The 12526-nt window shown below is 37.2% G+C and overlaps 1 protein-coding gene across 1 annotated transcript in view; it reads left to right on the forward strand.

The window, feature by feature from the left end:
- GRIA3 (glutamate ionotropic receptor AMPA type subunit 3) overlaps positions 1–12526 on the forward strand; it is a 155678-nt gene that overhangs the window by 35544 nt on the left and 107608 nt on the right. The window contains exon 4 of the mRNA XM_062584975.1: positions 778–1017. Coding sequence (XP_062440959.1) covers positions 778–1017 — 240 coding nt within the window. The remainder of the gene's footprint in view (positions 1–777; positions 1018–12526) is intronic.

Raw genomic sequence — 12526 nt, forward strand, 5'->3', positions numbered from 1 at the left:
ATCCTCTACTCCTAGAGAGCTGAAGAGCAAAGCACATTTTCCCTTCAGCTGCTGTGAAGTTGACAGCATTTCTAAGCTGAAATATTTTCATTTTTTCAAAAATGGTCACTGCTTTCACCTGCAGTGGTCACATTAAATTGTAAAACAAATCACTTTTGAGTCCGTTTTGATTGTTTTCTAGTACTAGCAGAATTCCTTGGGACACCAGAGTGATTAATGATGACTGAAAATCTCCAGATTAAAAGATACAAACTTCTGTACCACAAAGCAATGCTTGTTCCTTATTTGTGTTGTCATTAATGAGTCATATGCTTTCAAATTGGTTCTGAAGATTTTAACACTCTGTTAAGAAGCCATGATAATTTTTCCTTGAAAAAGACTATTCTCAGGTTTCACACACAGATTTTAGAGTTGTGGACTCTAAAGGAGTAAAATATGCAGGTTACTTTGAATCGAAACTGAATCAAGATGGAATAACAGGGAAAACTACTTTTTAACATTTTGACTTATGAATATGAAGAGGTTAGTGGATTATAACAACACAGCAGGACAAATTGCAATTCAAAGTGCACTCAACTCAGTTTAAGCATGACTAAAATTTGGTACGATTCACAGCTAACAGAAGGCAATGTATAATGTCTCACAATTTCATTCTGTTTACAATATTGTAAGAAAATAATTTCATGATTGCTTAAAAGGCTTACTTCAAATATGCTTTGATAATTTATTTGCGTTCAGTATACTCCAAGTTATAACACCTCTGTCTTTCTTTGTTAGTTTGTTCACAGTTTTCCAGAGGAGTTTATGCCATCTTTGGATTCTATGACCAGATGTCAATGAACACACTGACGTCATTTTGTGGGGCCCTTCACACATCCTTTGTCACACCCAGCTTCCCAACAGATGCAGATGTGCAGTTTGTCATCCAGATGCGGCCAGCATTAAAAGGAGCCATCTTGAGTCTCTTGACTCACTATAAATGGGAAAAGTTTGTGTACCTCTATGACACAGAACGGGGTAAGCACCATTTTTTAAAGTTATTTTTTTGTTTCATAACTTGTTAAAAGCATTAACAGAATCAGTATGTGTAGCACATCCTAAGTTGTTTCTGGATGCAGGTTGCACATTCTGATTGTCCTAGAAAACAAGTTTGTTCTGAAGGAATAGAAATGAAAACAGAACATCTTCATATTAGTGGTCGTCTGTAAAGAGACTTTTTGGGAAGGATAGTGTTAGCAGCGTGAGCTTTCAATTTTGAATACCTGGTTTCCATGGAATCACAAACTCAACACCTGACAGGGCTTGTGAGTCCTAAAATAAAAAAGTCAGCACTATGAGGTAGACTGTTAACCAAGACCCTCCGCTGTGCATGACACTGCAAATTCCATACCACTTTACATAAATGTTTTCTTCCTGTGATTGGACAAAGTCCAGGTTAAGGTACACTCTGGAAATGGCTAAGCATCAATAATAGTGTAAGAATACAATGCATAAAAAGCTTTAGTGCCAACCTGGAGAAAGGATGCTCCAGATCTGCCACGTGAATATCCAGAGATGAACTGGACATCTAGATACATGATAAGAATGAGGGAGATGCCTTCTGTAAAATGAAAATATGTTAAAACCAGTGTTTCCACGCTTAAGCCAATTGTTAACTATGAAGGATCAGCAGAAGTAGCAAATCCTGTCAAAGAGAGATCTAAGCAGCAATAGCTATTTTCTGTGAAGAATCTTGCCTATTTCTGTGGAGCAGCTATTGCCAGCTGCTCTGAGCATACTGAATTTTCTTAGTGATTTTATGTGAGTAACACGTTATTGCATCAGGTAGATGTGCCACTGCCCTCCTTACCATATATGCAGCCAGCTTTATGAGTCCTGGGATTCCTAGGCCTTCTTCAGATCAAATGAATCTGAATAGAGCCAAAGAAGCTCTGATTCCATTCCTGCTCCCATGACAAAGTTCTGATGCCTTAGGCTGCTACATACTGATAAAGATCAAGTCTTCAGTCATGATCACAGTATCTGTGCTTTTGCCACTGAAGATTATTGATATCATCCATATAGGGACATACAGTATGTTAAAAGTAATTTTAGACTGGTACTAGATGAATGCTAAGAATTCAGCATTTTTTTTTAATGATCTGGAAATGCTGAATATTGCTAGAGTTGAAAAAGACTAGCTTTGAAATCAAATAGAAAAGTCTGGAGAAATTAAGAATGCCATTAGTTTTTCAGTCTCTTAAAACTACTGTCCAAACATTTGTTTCTAGTTTAATCCATTTTTAAATGAAAGCTCCTGTGAATATGCTATTTGTCTAAGTAAGGAAAGTTTGATGTGACCAAATGTGATAAACTTAGAGCATATGATAAAAGAAAATGTCATGTTTTCCAGGACTGATGAAACTTAGTGTTAGTAAGGCTAATGAAGTTTGCTTTGGAAAGAGATACATCAGTCGTGTGAGTGTGTGTCTAGTAGGACACTTTTGCTCAGAAAAATCATCCGAAAGAGCGGGAGTTTCTCTAGAACTGGTCTGCATACTGTGACTAGCAGATTAACAGAGATATTAACAGAAGTCCTAAAGTCCCCTCAGACCTGAATTATCCTGTGATTCTCAATATGTATAATCTATAAGCAGAAAAGAGCCTAATCATGAGCTGATTAGGGTGACTAAGCCCTTTGGAAGAGTTTAGGTTGTGTAGGCTTCATTTTGCCTTATTTATGCCAGGCTTTTAATCATAGGTTAAAACACAGATTTTCCTAGTGAAATCAGCCTCAGGAATCTAACTGTACCTTTGTTGCACTCTGCCCTGCATCTTTCCTGTAGCCCTTGCTTCCCATTCACATCCAACTCACAATCTTACAATCACTTAAGCAAAATCCCGTTATGAACGGTGCTGTGGTTAACATGGATATTATGCTAGCCATGTGTTATGTCAGACATTCAGAGTAGGTGTTTTAAAGAGTGAATGTGAATTAGATAACAGCATAGGTCTGTTGGAGGATTATAAAATGTAGTTTGGTGTTATATGATGAGATGGTTGCATCTATGGGGTGGAAAAGGCATCAGTGTGCATAGTTAGCTTAATGATATGCTTGAGTTGTTTCTGTCAAAAGTGTATGTGTTGATGCAGTTATCCACATCCTCTCTTGCCTTCCTTTATGTGTATCTTCACTACTGCTATTTGATAACATATTTGCCATCTGCTAAAACAAGAACAAAAATGAGCAATTATGTTCTGTTTCCTTTGGTTTAGTCTGGCTACAACAAAGGTGGTAGCAGTCGTTTCTGAAATAATTGCTGTATTTTTCCCAGCATTAAGCAAATTAAGATGATGCATACGTGAGAGAGAGGTAGGGCATTAGGTACCGAGAAATAGACATTGTATTTCTTTGTTTGACGAGCGGTAATCATGGTTGACAGCACCTGAAATATTTGGCAGTTCCAGTAGCCTGCCTAATCTGTTATGATAGGCCTTCAAATACAAAAACATCTCTGGAGCTTGAACACTAATAATGGTGAAATGACTTCTTGTGTCAGATGGTGAATAAGGCTCTACATGCTTCTATGCTGAGGCACCATTGGAAATGAAAACACCAGCTCGTTCATAATTTTTAATAATTCCTATCTTAGATACTTAACTGCTTTGGGACATAAGCATTATAGAGAAAACGTGTTAAGCAGTTTGCTGTCAGTTTCTGAAATAAACTATCATTTAAATACTGCCTTTCAATGAAAATTATTGTCTCACTAGCTTGTTCCCAGAATTATGTTGAATATTAGTTACAGAGTAAAGCGTTCTTGCAAGTAGTTTTACAATGTTCTGCTCAAAGAAGATGCTGCCATATTTTAAACATTACGTTTGTTGTTAATAAACACAACAGCATATTACAGATGCCACACAAAACTGATAAACCTTCTTGTGATTTTATACTTTTTACTGAACTATTTCAAGTTAAGCTTAGGAGAATCAGCTGCTTTGTAACATTGCTTTCCTTAAGCAGTGATTTTTTTTTCTCCTTCCCCATCAAGCCGTGTAATCATATGATCATATGGTTTTTCCCCTCGGTGACAATAGACACAATACTGTGATGTTTGGCTCCTGCAATAAAGACAAAAAAGATAAATCTCAGACAATAGAATAAAGTTAAGATCTACAATTACACAGATAGATGGTGAAGCTTTTAATCCAGTGAGTTAGTGTGTACATGTTGTATATGTTTATGATTGTAAGTATGTTATTTTCTGTTGCTACGAGATGACTGATTGTTATAGATTGCACTCTCAAATGTACATTTATGTGCAGGTGCAAAATTCGGTGTCTTAGAAACAGGACCTTTGCTTCTACGGCACAAAAAAGATATGGGGAGGAGGGAGGGATGTGAGGTTTCTGAATTCCAGCAGCAAGAATGACATCTCATCATAGCTTGTTTCAGTGGCTGGACTTACTCTTCTGTGAAGAAACTGAATTTTTAAAAAATATCAACTTGCATGTTCTTCTCACAGTAACAGAAGAGGAAAAAAATATATATACTTTGCAGAGAATAATGATGCCTTAGGAAACAACTGTTAAAAGGAGAAAGAACAGTAAGCAATGCAGAGAAGAAAGTCACATATGTTCATTCCATGCCGCATGCTTTCGTTCATGAGAAAGGGAAAGTTAGGGTTGATTTCTGTTTGTATTAACTCAGATCAGTAAATTGACACTGCTGGTTGCTGTGATGCATGCAAAATATCTGATTAATTATATGGTGCTAACTGCCTCAGTAGGCTTCTCTGCGGTAGAACTAAGACTAATTAAGATTATGTCAGGATGAAATGATGATAGGGTTTCATACAGAAAGCCATTAAGCATTTGGGTAGCACTTGTCAGGAAAGTCACCTTTTGCATCTCATGCTAAGGATTATGTTTCATCAAAACCCTCAAGTTTATTTCCAGTCTTCAGGTTTGTTTCTCCTCTTGCTGTACGCTATTGTAAATCAGAAGTTATTCCACTGAAGTCAGTGGGCCAGAATAACACTCGTACAAATGTACAGCGGAATAGACTTGTCACTTTTTCATAGTCTTTTTGCTATCATGTGAAAGCTTCATTTAATTATAAGACATCATTTAATTATGAGAATGGTATGGTGGATCACAATACTGGAGCTTTTGTTTAATTTAAATTTCCAGAATGTTTCTAAACTAACATTTTAGTTTATTTTTGCCTGAGAACCATCATTTTGTACAGTTTGTTTTCTTTCCATCTGTTACTACAACACAGGCATTTTGACCTAAGTCATTTTGACAATTTGTGCCTGCTGTGCACAAAGACATTGGTTTCTATTGTGCGGATCATTTAAAAACGTACTAAATGGTCTCAATTTTGTGCATCAAGGCTTTCTTCATTTAGATGATACTAGCCATCTTAGAATATGAGCCTTATAGGGCATGAGATGGACTTTTTTTGTGGTTGCATAAGCCTACTTAAATGATGGAACCACAGTACAGTCCTGATAGAGATGTGGAGTCTATCACATCCCAGCCTTTATGGCATTGCACTCAGATACTCTAGATCTGAATTTCTTGTGTCCCCTGGTTTAGATTCAGTTTAAGTTATTTATTTCAGCAGATATCTAAGGATACCTAAAATCTTAAGGGAAAAAAAAAAAAAAAAGCACTCTGGTAAATAGGGATTTTTTTTTCTTAACATTGGACTAGGTGAAAGCTGAGGCACAATAGTGTTTACCTGAAGCTCCAGGTTCCATGGCTAAGAAAGGTTGAAATTATTTGCTTCCATTTTAGAAAGCAATTACATCTCTAACTCTTGCTGGCACTGAGACAAAAAAAAAAAATATGACCTGAACATAACTGATGGATGGGTATGCGGAAGGCCTGAAAATATAGCTCCAGGAAATATGATCTGACCCATTCCTCTTAACTGTTAAACCTTCTGATACCCTGTTGTATAAAGACATGCCAGATAAAGCATCAAAATAAAAAATAATAATAATAAAAGAAAGAGATGCAACTGCATACTCCTCAAAGATTATGCCTAGGGCTTTGAATTGTCTTAAATGGGCTTCTGGACCTGACAGTTAGGTCTTATTCACTACTTCTGTTGAATAACTCTTTTGTTTAGTACTGCATTTACAGAATAAGGTTAGTTATTTGTTGCTATCAAAGGACAAGTCACTTCTGTCTGTACAGCTTTCCCTAGAGAAGGAGATCTGAGCTGATAAAAGAAGAGGCCTGTGGAACCAGGCTCATTAAATCTTACACATAATTAGTGATAGATTTTTTTTTTTTTTGATGAAACGCAATTGCGTTGAAAAATACTGAAATGTAGAGCATAACATTTCTTGCAAAACATTTAGGGTAATATTAATTTCTCTGGAATATGGTTGCCAGGGATTTTGAATTGTCAGGTTGTGTAGCAAATTTGCTATGTGGACTGAGTCTCTGCTTAAAATAGCAATGAAAAATGTAATCCAACACAGAATGATGAACTACTGTTTACAAGCATCTTCCATCAGCAGACAGGTGCAAAGGACCTCTTACCACACAGCTAATTTGTTAAACTCTGTATTGTCTTTCTACATGTCAACTATTTATATTTTCTTATGTGATAATCATTCTCCAATAATGGAGAAAAATGAAAACGCTGGTCGCACCTACAGCAGCTTCAGGAAACCTCAGATTCAGTACCTGCTGGACAGTCAAGTATTAAAGGAATCGGTAGCAGAGCTGACCATTAACATGTTTATTCTTCAGAGCATGGGAGCTGATTCTTCCAGCTGAAGAACTAGTCTGAACACATTACATGGGGAGAGGAGAATTTAAAGCACTGGCATGGCTCTAACATAATCTTCTCAGAATTATACATGAGATCTTTCTATTTTAAAATGATGCTTCTTATTTGGAAATATGTTTATGCCCCTTTCATTCTTATCAGTTTTCCTACATCTGTATGGTTTGTGCAATGTATTTTACTTCCACTTTCAAATTTAAGGAAGGATTAAAATCTTGACATTATCTTCTTTGAATATTAGTCTGTAGAGAAGAATAATGGAACATATAAAGGATGTTTGGAAACCTATAAAACACTGAAGGTGCAAAACAAGGAAGAGTTGCTAACTTTTTTCTGATTCTTTTGAGGATTTTGGCTCTTTGGCTTGAATATTTTTGACAGCAGCCCAGGATCACATGTACAACATGCAGACGGTATCAGTTGCTAGCACCTAGGTAGGTATGTAGATGAGCTGTCCTGTTTTCCTTTGCCACCACTTTTTGCACTGGGAAATGCACAGTAGGAAGCAAAATGCTGCCAGGAGCTCCAGAGCTGAGGCTGGACCTCCATACCACAGAAACAGATGTCACAATGTCTGTGTGTTTGGCGAATCGTGTGCCCGGATAACTGCTGTCCAGGAATTTTCTTATAAGTCATATCCCAACAAAAGGCAACTTTGTGGCAGGATGGCCACAAAGCTTTCCATTTTTTGTGCGGTTTACCTTGACGGGACATGGTGAAGTTTTTAAGCTTTCTAACAGTAAAGAACACGTATGGTGTTAATATCCTCATGATAGAAAATCCTTCATTTGGATTTAAAGAACAATCACATTCCACAGTTACATGCAGTAACAAATTGGTCTGTTTCTTTCAGTATCAGCCTTTTAGGAGTGAGCGATTTTACCATCTTATAATGCCTAGAATTTGTATTTATATTGAATAGAAAGTCATAGATACTGCTTAGCTATGTTTGTATGAAATATAAGTAATTTACTCTGACAAAGAGGCAGATTTTGATGTTCTTATTTAGGGCACATTGCTTTACTGCTTTCAGCAGTATAATGTATGAACTAAGGCACTGTTCAGGAAACATGCCAGAATCTTAACTGAAATATTCCAGGATTTCTTTACTCTTTGACTGTGCTGTCTAAATGTGTTAGGGAATGATCTGAGCATGAACAGTTAAATCTTGCTTTTGATAATCACCCTTCATTTATTTCCTCCGAAATCTGTAAAGTCTCATACAGACTCCTTTATCTTGGTCTCTTGGTACACAGATATATAAGAAAGCTGTCACTGATCCTTCCCCAAACAAATGTGAGACCGTCTTGAGGAGAATGGATGCTGGCTGGTTTTGGATGGACTGAGAGCCTTAAGCAATTTTCTCTTGATCTTTCCCATTAGCTGCTATTTGTTTAGCTAACCCCTGATAATCACTTAAACCTTTTTTCTAGCCTATGAACAAGAGTGAGTCAACTTCGAAAGTCATCCAGCATGGGATGTGTCGTATTGGCATGGCTAAGATGTGGCTAAAGACCAAGAGCATCCAGAGTTCATTTCTGTATTCTGTAGAACAGCTTTGTGCCTCTTTGCACATTTTATATTTACACAAGGGGTTCGATTTGGTGTTGAGATGCTCAGGCAAAATGCCGGAGCATCCTTTAAAGCAGAAGATGCATTACTGTCAGCAACATTTTCCAACAACAAATGTAGTAACTGCACATGTGCAACAAATCTGTGCCTTCTCATGGAAACCCTGAAAATAAGGAAGTGTGTCAGCCTGTTCGTGAAGAAAAGTAGAGACACCGGAGTAAGATATGGCAGAGCCCCAATATTGCTTGTGTGGTGTGATGACATGATAACGCTTTTCTTCTACCCATGTGTAATGGTGTTGTGGTAGGATATTGTGATAACCTTGGTCACACTGCATGAGAGTTCTGTTGCATTTGAGAGACAGAGCATCACAATCTGACCTCATTAATCAGAAATCTGTAAAAATTAGAATATTTAGGGATACAGATTAGGAAATGTGAAAAATTCTGGATAAATAACTTGTAGAAGACTAAAGCAAAATATGTATTATCCTAGTAGTCCTAAAGAAAGCGACTGGAATGTATTGTGTAGAAAAACTAATGGCATTGCTGCTCACACTGTAAAGATGAAATGCAAAAGTTATTGCACTTATAATCTGACTTGTGTAAATACATGCATTTAAATATTTATCTTTTCATGAATATGCATCTTTTATCAACCTTTGGTACAGCTATGATGCATTTAATTTTTATATTGTTTGTATAAGTACTTTAAATAACAGAATCTTCTGTTCTCAGTTGATTTGCTGTATGTATCGCCAAGGCTTAAATGGTCAGAATCTCACATTTCGAGGATTCTTGAAACTAAAGTGAGATTCTAGGTTTCCAAATGGGGTCCGGGAGGACAGCTTAGAAGGGTTTGTAACCCTTTTGCTATGGAGCAAGGGCAAGGACTTGACACAAAGCCAAGCCTCAGAGATGAAGGCTTTCCTTGGAACCAGAGAGTCTCAGGGAGGTGATGGGACCTTTTGGACTAGAGAGCAAGGCTGGAGAAAAGAGTGCCTGTATGCAAAGTACTGTGGATGAATTTATATCAAACCTATTTAATTTAACCTATTCACCCAATAGATCTAGCTTTTCTCCTTTAAGAGTTACTGTGTTTGAGTCCATACTTTGTATCCATATATACAGAGTAGTGTTTAAGGCTGGGAGCCTTTGGTGTCCTTGGCTTACAGGTGCTCTTGAGGGTAGGCAAGCATTAGCTTGGGACTCCTGCTCATCCTGCTGGTGAGAGTGAATGGTCTTGTTGGCTTACCTTAAGTCTGTATAAGGGGGTTGGTACTTTGGCCAGGTCTCAAGCAAGCAATGCTTTTTAGTAATGAGCTCAAGATGAAGCAAGTCTCAAATATGTATCAAAAAGATACACCTGTGACATTGCATTAGTATGTAAAATTTAATACATATTTCAGCACAGCAGCATGTTCTCATTGTCAGAGGTTTTTCCCAGGGAAGATGATTTTGATTTCCTGTACCTTAATGCAATTATGATGGCAGTATTTAGCATTTAGAATTTTTACACATTTGTGGATTGTATCACCCTCTGTTGGATCTTGATTCTGTATTTACTCTTCCTATGTGTCTGTCTTCACATAGAAATAGCTCATTTTTAATCTGAGTTCAGAGTGAGCTATGACTTAAGAGGTATGCAAAATGTCAGATTGGAAGTCTATGTCCAGGGCATTGGTGAAAAACGTTTTTCATATTTCTACACAATGTATCTTTTCTTAAGGTTTTGTGAATTTCCCTTCTCAGCTAAGGAAAAAAGCTTGAGCCTTTGAAGAAACTTTCAATGGACTACGAAAGAAGCTGTGCATTTAAGGTAGTTAATTAATTGGTGTTTGCCGTGGAATTTGTACAAAAGACTCCCATGGTTATAACTTCAGTACCTTCCTTCATCTATGACACTTGGCCCTTTTAGATGTAGTTTAGTCTTTCAGACTTCAGGGAATTGACCAAGCTGGTCTGACCATATGCCTTCTGCTTCCCAGAAAGTATCAACTGTCTGAGTAAGCATAAAGATGACCCAAATTCTTTATAGAAGGAAAATAAATGTGAAGACATTTATGACAAACTCACTCATTTGCTCATCTGGCAGGTAAAATGACCTCGTACTGTATTCACGTTAAGGTAGTTTTTAAAGGATTTCTATTGAAATAGATTTTTCTCTGGTTTCTCATGAGACATTTAAAATCACACTTTTTTTTAAGCTCTCCATGCAATTCACAGCTTGACAGCACTGTGAGCCTGCATTTCAGAAGCTGTATAACACAGTGTAGCACTGTAGTACAGTAGAATGAAAAATGCCTCCATAAAGTGATTAAATATTAATCTCTAAAGAAAAAAAGTGAAAAGTTCTTGACATGAATTTTATAATCCATAACAAGTGATTATTCATTTCTTCAGCTCTAGATGCATAGCTGTTGCTGGCCAGCTCTTTTGCTTTGATTCATGATGCAAAGAAGAATCATTGGAAGAGAAAGGTGACCTAAAGTTTTATTCCTCCTGATCCTGAGCTCATCGTGATCATAGCCTATTGCTTTTTACTTAAAATATCTCTGGCTTACCTTGGTTGCATTTAGCAGAAAGAAAAACATCTTTTTCCTGTTGCTTGTACGGCATAGCAGCATTCAGTCAGGGACCCTCTTCAGTCTGTTAAAGTAATTAAGCACAGATTTGTCATTTCTTACTACAGCGAAGTATCCCCTTGTTGGTGGAGTAGTCCTCCTTGGGTTTGTAAGGCCAGATTCATCAGTCACTGCTCTGCAAAGTGGGTTTGCTGTGGAGTCTGACTAAGCATGAGCTGCATCTGTGCTCCCTCCAAGTGAATGGCACTGAGCTAAATTAAGGTGAGCTGGTTTTGACCGAACAGTTGTAGTTCAGCAAGTAGCATCTCATGTGCTAGTGCATCATGTCCGAGACTCAAGAATTTCATAAGCCAGAACTGTAACTACTGAAAGCACAGCTCCAGTTCTGTTCTTTGCTCCATCGTGGTGATCTGTGTTAGACTTGTGAATGTTTGTGTAGCTATAAGCATTGCAGCTCCATGCTGTTAGGATAAAACAACATCAGTTCAGAAAGGTTAACGTACATGAAGCGGGGTTGCTAGGGTTTCTTAGGAGCTCTCCTAAAGTGTCATGTGCTTTGGATATACTTTTGTCAGTGCAGTAATAATGATGTGCTGTGAATTGCTGGGGCTGTACACATACCAGATACAAGAGGACTACTGTTATTCGCATAAAGTACTGACACCTTTATAGCATGAATTCTGCTGCGTGTGAACTTACAAATTATTTCTCCACTCTCTATTAATGTTCAGGGAAGCAATGATTTATGTTTTATGATACAATGCTTTTATCTGGCCAACTGTACTTGCGAATAGTCTTATATAAGAGCACAGCCACTCGAAACACTGCATTGAACTGCGACTACCCTAAGCCAAAGACAAATCCAAATTACATTTGTTTGGTTGGGGCTTGGGTGTATTTTTCTTGGTTTTTGTTTTTTAAATCAGTATTTACGTCCCTGGAGTATTTCACTAAGGCTCTTTTCCCCTTTGACAAGTTAAAGCCACTCCTGGCTATTCTCGTTTAGTCTAATGAAATGGCCAGTGATGACTGAAAAGCCTTTTCTTTCCTTTCATACTCTGTTTACGGCATGGTATATAAAACGGAGCCAAAGACAGTGGCTCTGATCTGTTCTGAAGCTGCCTAGATCTCAGAGCCATAGTTAAGACTTTATAGAAAAGAAAATGCATGACAATTACCACTGAAAATTTTCTCAGAGCCGTCAGATAAATATGGCAAATAATGCAGATACTTTTCTAATGTCTTTTTCAGCGAGATGTTTCATGCTGGTGACTCTAAACTCATTATTTTGAATTTTTTTTTTTTTAGCAAATGTATATATGGCCTTGTAAATTTATATTGTAATTCCCTTGGTAATGTAAAGATGTAGTCTCAGAGTTGGCACGGGAAAGTGTTTAATAAAACACTTGGCCTGATCCTTCAGTATGAGTGAGTATTAATACCAGCTCTGGGTGGTTCTAATGGGCAAAGAAACTAAAATGTTGGATAAAGTTATGATATAAACAATATATTTTCTCCATTAAACGTGATTTTTAGTTGCTACTACATTCTACTAAGCTATCTAAAATATATGGAAGAAT

This window comes from Rhea pennata, chromosome 11 (genome assembly GCF_028389875.1).
Source record: "Rhea pennata isolate bPtePen1 chromosome 11, bPtePen1.pri, whole genome shotgun sequence".
In the NCBI taxonomy this organism is placed as follows: domain Eukaryota; kingdom Metazoa; phylum Chordata; class Aves; order Rheiformes; family Rheidae; genus Rhea; species Rhea pennata.